The sequence below is a fragment of the Pleuronectes platessa genome, chromosome 5, assembly GCF_947347685.1.
Source record: "Pleuronectes platessa chromosome 5, fPlePla1.1, whole genome shotgun sequence".
NCBI lineage: Eukaryota > Metazoa > Chordata > Actinopteri > Pleuronectiformes > Pleuronectidae > Pleuronectes > Pleuronectes platessa.
The window spans coordinates 9,297,718-9,306,357 of record NC_070630.1 but is presented as its reverse complement, the minus strand read 5'-3'; the positions used below and the strand labels follow the sequence as shown (position 1 = coordinate 9,306,357).

The following is an 8,640-nucleotide window of genomic DNA, read 5'->3' as shown; positions in this document are numbered from 1 at the left end:
TCTTTACATATTATGTACACCTTTAGTAGTTTGTGTTTTTATACTTTATTATCTTCATAATTAATGTTTTTCTTTCACAAATGTTTTTTCATTAATGTTGCATAAATTAATTAAGCCAACCTCTACACTGTCGAGAACTCTATATACTTCAACTTAGCTAAGTATATATATGGTTATTTCGGTTATAGTTATTAATTTGATTGTTAATCAGAGTTCAACACTTTTAGTTAGTACTTTTATGAGACTTAATCAATAAATTGGCTGACTTTTGTTGACTTTTAGTCGATACATTTGAACACAAATTTCTGTACTTTCTACTTTTTATATTCTCAAAAGAGGTTGGCGCAACGGACGCCTTTACGCACGTTGCTCCTCTCACGCGCTCACTCACGGGTCCCTTGCCTCGGGAGATACGGAGGCCCGGCGGCTTGGGGGTCCTCGGGGAGCAGCGCAAGACCCTAAGCGTACAGAGTTTGGTCAGTGGGTCACCTTCAGAAACTTTGTTACGAGTTTTACTTCCTCTAGAAAGTCTGATCGTCTTCTCGGCGCTCCGCCAGGGCCGTGACCAACTCTGGCAGGGCCGATCCGAGGACCTCACTAAACCATACAATGGGTAGTAGCGATGTGTGTAGAAAGGGCAGGGACTTAATCAACGCAAACTTATTCCCCATCCTTTTATTCCATTTAGAATTATTCAGGTGCTCATGCAGGAGCTCGGTTCAGTTCAGTCTTTATTTTTCAGTCTGATATTTGGCAGCAGAACTAGACTGTGTCCAGTGAGTTTTTCTTCTCTGTACTGGCACTGTGCAGGTTGTTAAGAAAAGAGGAAAACTATCCTATTATGTGTGTCTAGAACTTGTTCCTTTTGCTGAGTTATCATAAGCGGCTGCTACTTATTAGAGAGTGAAAGGTCCATGTTTAGTGATATTGACAGTTCACAATTTTTTTTGTGGTTATACTGTGGTCTATAAGTGTTCTTAGGCAGACACAAGAGGCACTTGTTTATTCTGTTGTGATGGTGGTTCTTTGTTGTCCCTAGAAGTACAGATGCACTAGTCCATTACTGTTTGAACCTCATACATTATATGTATAATTTTGTTAGAATTTTTCAGTCAGTAGAACTAGATACTTTTGATATTTAAGTACATTAAATATGAGCTACTTTAAGACTTTTGCGCAAGTCATTTTCTTACGGGTGACTTTTACTTTTACCGGATTCACTTTCAGGTAAGATATCTGTACTTTTACTCAAGTATAGCTTTCAAGTACTTTATACACCACTGGTTTTAGTTTGGCTGTTTGCTTCAAATTTTTATTTAGAATTTATTTTATTGGACCTGCCTCTTGCTTCGCTCCTCAATTTTTGTCCACCTGCAACAAACTCAGAACACATGAGCATTGATGTATGTTTTGCCTTGAGGTATTTTGATATGTGAAAAGAGAGGAAATTAAAAAAAGAAATGGTAAATGCTTTTAAACTGGTCGAAAAAACTTATTTCAGCAAAGCTGTTGTTATTAGGTATTTGTTATTTAAAATAATTTGGTATATTGCCATATACCCTCTATAGTGAACTTGGCAGGTAACATCTAGGTAGTGTTAATATTTGTCCTGGTTTGTAATGTTTTTTGAACACCATGACAACGTTTGCTGATTGTCCATTAAAAATAAAGCACACAATTCAATCACTAACAGGATTCTATATCTATGACATTTAACACCTGAACGAAAACATGTACTAAATTGAATTTAACCATTTTCACTGTATTAAATCATTCAACCCCCACTGTCCCAAAAAGATTTAATTTGTTGTTGATACATTTCAATTCAATATTGTGCCAAAATGTAACATGTGATGTGGCTTCTAAATATGTATTTTAGGTCCTCCCTGCCTTTACATCACTTCCTAAAATGGGTGTCGAAGAGAATAGTGATGATGTAGACATGGCTGAGCAAGGTCCTGTTTATTATACAATGAAGATATTTTTACAGTGTAAACTACAAATGTATTGGATTTGTATCATGAAAAGTGTTGCAGGTTTATGCAAACTGACTTATTGTAATTTTCGTTTTTTTTTCCTGACTCATCATCAGAGAATGATTTTATTTTCCATTATTAAATGTTCAAAGTATACGTTCCAACCCGCCTCTCCCTTTTTCAGACTTACGGTACTTAAACTCAGTGAAACAAGAACTTTATATAGTACCACATTGAAAATGGCTATGTAGTTTCCTTTGTTCACATTCTGCTGTCGGCTGATGATTGACTATGACGCTGCAGTTATCCTACAAAGATAATTTTTGCCCTGGATGAAAACCCAGCTGAGCTAAGGAGGATTTTGAATGTGACGAGGAAATCATCTCACTCTAAGATCCAACAAGAGAGGAAACATGAAAATGTGATGGGTGTTATTGATATTTTGGTGAAATTTGAAAAATACCTTCCACCATGGCTAACACAACAGACCTGAGCAAGGGGATGGCTGACTGCTTCCATCTAGTGGTCATATCCAAAACTGATCCACAGTTGTGTATTGTTGATGTTTTACTTAAATTCAAAGAATATAGGCCACTCTTTCTCATGCAGAGTTCACCCTTCACACTGGATATCTTTTTCTTTCAAATAAAACAGATTATTGTCACTATGTAATGAGATTGGCCCATTTGAAACCTGAATGAGAACATCAAGCACTGTGACTGGTTAATGGACAAAGAAAAGTGCTATATATGAACAAAAACCATTTACCAAATACAGACCATACATATTAATCTGACCACACGTTTTGGCCTCTTGGTGGCACTGTTAGGACCCAAATGTAGATTCTGCTGAAACCAGAAAAACCTGAAGAAATAAACAATATTTTCTACAAATCTTATGTTTTCTTAATTGTTACTTGAATAAAATGATCTTAGGTTGTTAATTTAAATTTTAAATTTGTTTAAGTTGCTGCTGATGATTTCTCCTGTATTTGTTAACATTCCAGGCAAACAATATCACAATAACACTTGAGGGCACTGTAACCAGTCTTTATTTTATTTTAATTACACCATATCTAATATACTATGATTTGCAATTTTTTTTTATGTTTTATATTGAAGACAAAACTCCTATTTTTGTTTCAAAACATAGTTTACTTTATTTCATATTTCCTGCACAAAATGTAAATTATTTGTAAAATTAGAAAACAACCGATTTTGAATAAATTCACAAAATTACAATAAATGAAAAAAGCATGCAAATGTAAATATTCACACAAACTAGGTGAAAAACTTGTGTGCTGCCATCATAACTATTCCCAGAGCTCAGAGGTACTAGGATTCATTCTTGTTCATCAAATGTTTCTTGGTGTTCTTTTCGGGCTTAAACAATATGATGTAAATCTTTGGAGCAAATATACACAGAATTAATCCAAAGCTGGAGGCCAGGATGGCAAATATCTCCACAGCCACAGTGAATTTACCAGGAGAGCTGATGTAAGCTGGAATAAAAGTGATCCAGACGGCACAGAATATCAACATGCTAAAAGTTATGAGCTTTGCCTCATTAAAATTATCAGGTAGCTTCCGAGCTAGAACGGCTAACACGAAGCAAAAGAAGGCCAACAGGCCTATGTACCCGAGCACAGCCCAGAACCCAATGGCTGAACCCAACGCACACTCCAGGATGATTCTCTCCTTGTATGTGGTCAGGTTTTTAATTGGAAAAGGGGGACTGACAACCAACCAAATGATACATATTACAACTTGAATAAACGTGAAGGACACCACAGTCATTCTTTGCTGTGGAGGGCCGAACCATTTCATGATGTTACGACCTGGAAGTGTCGCTTTAAAGGCCATTAACACCACTATAGTTTTCCCAAGGACACAAGAGATGCAGAGGACGAAGGTGATGCCGAACGCCGTGTGTCGCAGCATGCAGGACCAGTTGGAGGGCACTCCCATGAAAGTTAGTGAACATAAGAAACACAGAGTCACCGAGAAGAGCAGCAGGAAGCTCAGCTCAGAGTTGTTCGCCCGGACGATCGGGGACGTTCTGTGATGAAAGAATACGGCTGCTGTTATGATGGCGAGAAACGCGCCGCCAACGGAGAACGCAGCCAGGATGATTCCCAGGACCTCATGGATGGAGAGAAACTCTACAGGCTTAGGGAGACACGTGTTTCTCTCTGCGTTGGGCCAGAACTCATCAGAGCAGGGGAAGCAATCAGGAGAATCTGAAAAAATAAATTAAGAAAAACACATTCAGCAGCCTTATATTTGATGTAAACTTTATATAATTAATACAAAGTGCTGGATAATACTTCCAGCAGAGGCCCTTCTTCAGACCTGCTTCGTCTGAAATGTTACCTAAGTCGGCGGGTGCATCAACTGGTGTTGAACATTCCTTGTGTTCTTATTTCACCTGTAGCATTGCTTATCTCTCCCTCAGGACATGGTACACAGTCATAGCAGCAGATGGGTTTCCCTCTCTGCAGCACTTTACGGGTTCCTGCAGGGCAGCTCTCCGTGCACACTGAAGCAGGCACCTGTCACACAGACACAAACAAACTCATACAGATATCCCACTATGGCTACATAGCTGACTTAAGTATTACCTTTTGGCTCTTCACCTGTGTGCCACCCTCCATCCACGTGAAGTTTCTGCTGATTTGGAATTCCTGTCCGACCGGTAGCGACCCATTGTAGTGCCCCACTGTCACCAACTCAATGCTGCCACTTGCTCTTCTTTGCCAGCTGACCAGCTCATATGTGGCCACCGGGTCTCCGTTGGCATCAAACGACACATCATAACCATTCTGGGAAAAACTGACTTTCTTCAGCTCAGTGAGAAGCTGTGAAGATGAAATTAAAGAAGACAGGAAGTCAATAATGTAAAGTACATTCTCACCTTTGTACGTATGTGACATATTTGTTTTGACCGACCTGTTTGGACTCTATCCTGGTGAGTTTGTCACACTCTCTTGTAGAGTTAGTTTTCTGGCACACTGCGTTATGAATTGCATGAGCTATTGCATAAACGGCCTTGTACACCATGTTGGTGATGCGGAGCTGAGACGTGTCGGTGTACGGGCTCTGGAGCGTCTGTATGTCTTCAGTTCCATGACATAAACTCTCTCCTATGGCTTCACCTAAAAAACACAACGAGGAGGAGACTGGGCTTTTTACTTATCATCAATACATTTATGAAAATAATGAGATTCTTTTTTTTTTAAATTACTTTACCTGTATTAATATTTACAAAACAAAACCATGAATATGATATTATTATAGTCTTATGCTGTATAGTGCTGTTCCATTATAATTATATATCATTATAATTGTTATTGCTATGATATCACTGCACATTATTATTAGTATATAGCATGTACATTGTCAGTATCCTTTTAAATAACTTTATTGGGTTCTTAATGTTCTCCATCTGTAAGTTTAAATGTTGTCTTTGTTTATTCATCTTATTTGTCTTCTATTTTTCACTTATTTAATATCTATGTCATTATTACCTATCTGGTCCAGCCTACAGTTGAATTCACTCTCCCAGAACTCAGTCAGCACCGGGGACGCAGACACTTTGGTCAGGGGCAGATCCAGCAGGAAGTCCCTCAGGCCGGGGATGACAGCTTGCTGGATGCCAATTCCGATGGCCCCGGCACAGAAAGAGAACCTCAGCAGCTGTGAGTCAGTCACCCAGCCCTCGCTTCCTAACCACTGACGAGGAGGAGAAGGCTCCCGGGACAGCTCCTCTAACAGGATCCTCATGTCTCCAGAGCTTGCAAAGGCCACAATAACTGTGGCTGTCGACCTGGAGAGATGATGTAATTTATGATGCACACAGTTAATATGGATAAAGATTTTTTAAACCAGCAAAATGAGAACTTCAGTGTTTTGAATGTACAGTTTCTCAATGAGTATTTTTATTCAGGCCTATAAGATCATTAAACAAAGAACATGAAGAGTCGGTTATTATTCAGTATTATTACATTGTTTTGTATTTGCATCTCAATAAAATAATTTCCTATATTCTAATATATTCTATGAGACGAATTGTAATTTGTGAATATGGGCTATACAAATAAAATTTGATTGATTGATTGATTGATAATGTTGTGTGACTGAATACATTTACCTGCGGATCACTTCAGCCACTCTCTGGATCTTGCTGCGCGGGTTGTTGCGGTAGAAAGACTCGGAGTACTCCACGCAGATGCCCTCTCTGTGCGCTGCGTCCAGGAAAGAAGCCATGCCATTGTTGCCATAGTCCGAATCCGAGCGCACAGCACCGATCCACGTCCAGCCGAAGTGTTTGACCAGTTTGGCCAGCGCTTTGGCCTGGAACTGGTCACTGGGTATCGTCCTGAAGAAACTTGGGTACTGCTTCTTGTTGGAGAGGCAGGCGCACGTGGCAAAGTGGCTCACCTGGAGCAACACAGTGGGATTCTTCATCTCCAAAAACAACTGGGAATAGCACTGGTTTATAATGAATGAATTGAATAGAATCAAAAATAGATTTACTTGAGGGATGTTAAAGGGCCCGAGGACGCGCGACATGCTGATGGATGGTGTGGAGCCAGACTCGCCAACGATGGCCATCACCATTCCGGACTGGGAGCAGTTGTGGTCATTGCCGACGCTGAACTCCGGGTCTTGGCCGTTGGCGAGCTGGAAGGCCAGACGCGCCGCCATCAGCACCGAGGCGCACGAGTCATAGATGTGGTAACCGAGTGTGACGCCCGGCAGCAGGTTGGAGCTGTTGTTGATCTCCTCGATGGCGAAGATCATGGCCCGTGAGAAGCGCAGCTCGCGGGAGTTGATGCTGCACATGCACACATGTATGCAAGCATGTTGGAGTTTACATAGGATGGGATCACATGTTTTAATGGGGAAATCACAGGCCTAAGAATAATACTAATAATACGAAGTACTACTACTACTAATAATAGTTATAATAATACTCACATTTATCATCATATTAACGGAAAATGCAGAGGCATAGTAATTGTACTAATAATATCACTACTAATGAAAATATTATTTATATGTACTTATAATATATATTATTATTAGTACTACTACAGCTACTAGGACTAATAATAATTATAATAATAATTTGCTGTTACTGAGTGCTTTACACAGAAAATTTAAAACAAGAACATCAGAACTTATCATATATAACATCATAATGAGAATAGAATAGCCCAAAAATACTACTACTACTACACATACTGCTACTAATACTACTAATATATACTAATATTAATAATAATAGTAACTACAGTTCATAGATAGGCCAATCCAAAAATCTCAAATGATGTAATGCATTTCAATAGTCAACTAATTTCACACAACTAATGACAACTAATTTCCCAGCGTTAATCTGTTCTTCTTCTGTGAAATATTAATACATGTTAAAACACAATTGTTTTCATTTAAGAATCACAAATCATAATCTCTTCTCCAATAGCCACATTGTACACATTTTTTATATAACACATGTAACTTAACATAAACAAATTAAAACCTCAAGATTTTAAGAACAATATACAAATTTAAAACATTCATGTCCCCACACGGCCCAACATCCTTTTATTCCCCACTTCTCCGTTATACAAACCTCCCCGTGCACCTCAGAGGCTCAGGCATTGTGGTGTAGTTATACTTCACTGTGTGCATGTAGTAGTGAATGGAGAAAACCCCCCCAACCACATAGTCCCCGTCCATTGAGAAGGCAGGTGGATGAGCCGTACCCTGCAGCTTACACTTGATCCCAGCCCCGTTCAAACCAAGAGCAGAGTTCAGCTCAAACAAACCCAGAGCCCACATGAGGCAAACAAAGAGAGCTGAGATCCCCATCATGTGTGCGCATGTGGGCAATAAGTGTGTAATCACTGCTTTATATAGCTTTTCAGACTAAAGATTCCCTCCTACTGTACGTCATCTTACTGTACATCACAGAGAGGATGCCCTTGCTGTGTATTTTTCAGTTCCTTAGCCTTATGTACTTTATAACCTTCCTGAGTGCCTCTTTTTCTCTTCGACTCTTGTTAAATTACCATTTGAACTTTTAACATTTAGATAGATAGATAGATAGATAGATAGATAGATAGATAGATAGATAGATAGATAGATAGATGCATACTTTATTAATCCCGTGGCTCAACCAAACCACAATGAGATTGAAGGTGGTAATTATTTTTAATTTTAATTATTAAGAGTCATTTAGTATTCTAAAGGAAACCACCCTTAAAACTTCACCCGAAACACTAGTAAATGTGCAATTGTTTACTTCAGCTTTTACTAATTCAACAGACTGTAGAGTTGTACTTTTAAATGACGGGTCACCAATTCCTCTCTACAAGGAGGTTTATTATAGTGAAAGAGAAAAAAATACCAATTCAGAAAAGCATGGACACCAAAAGTTCACTTCAACCTGAAATGATACCGTCTCAATTTCATGAGTAGCACTTGATGCCTTTGCTTTGTTCTTGTCTTGGCAGTAATGGGGCCATTTCTAGACACATTTTTCTTCTTTCATGGCTTCTCATTGTTGATTATGTTCCCTTCTTCCCTTTTCTCGTCTGAGTCTTCCTCTCACTCCTCATCCTGTAAGATCAGGAGGCAGTTTTATCTCAATGGAATGCACA

General features: G+C 39.0%; 1 protein-coding gene across 1 annotated transcript; it reads right to left on the bottom strand.

Annotated features, from left to right (window-relative positions):
• Positions 1–3,310: 3,310 nt before the first annotated feature.
• LOC128440189 (extracellular calcium-sensing receptor-like) lies at positions 3,311–7,744 on the bottom strand. The gene is made up of 8 exons (XM_053422824.1): positions 7,611–7,744; positions 6,512–6,812; positions 6,126–6,415; positions 5,503–5,801; positions 4,925–5,130; positions 4,612–4,833; positions 4,404–4,527; positions 3,311–4,215 (listed from the first exon to the last, which is right to left on the bottom strand). Exons 1-8 carry the CDS (start codon positions 7,715–7,717, stop codon positions 3,311–3,313), a joined length of 2,454 nt encoding a protein of 817 aa, XP_053278799.1. The 5' UTR covers positions 7,718–7,744.
• Positions 7,745–8,640: the final 896 nt, after the last annotated feature.

Bases quoted from the DNA above. Each gene is read 5' to 3' on its own strand.
- LOC128440189 (XM_053422824.1), bottom strand. From the start codon at position 7,717: ATGGACGGGGACTATGTGGTTGGGGGGGTTTTCTCCATTCACTACTAC. The intron at 5,131-5,502 runs GTAATAATGACA...TGTGTTTTTTAG, and splicing joins CTGTAGGCTGGACCAGATAG to GTGAAGCCATAGGAGAGAGT. The intron at 4,834-4,924 runs GTCGGTCAAAAC...TCATCTTCACAG, and splicing joins CCAGGATAGAGTCCAAACAG to CTTCTCACTGAGCTGAAGAA.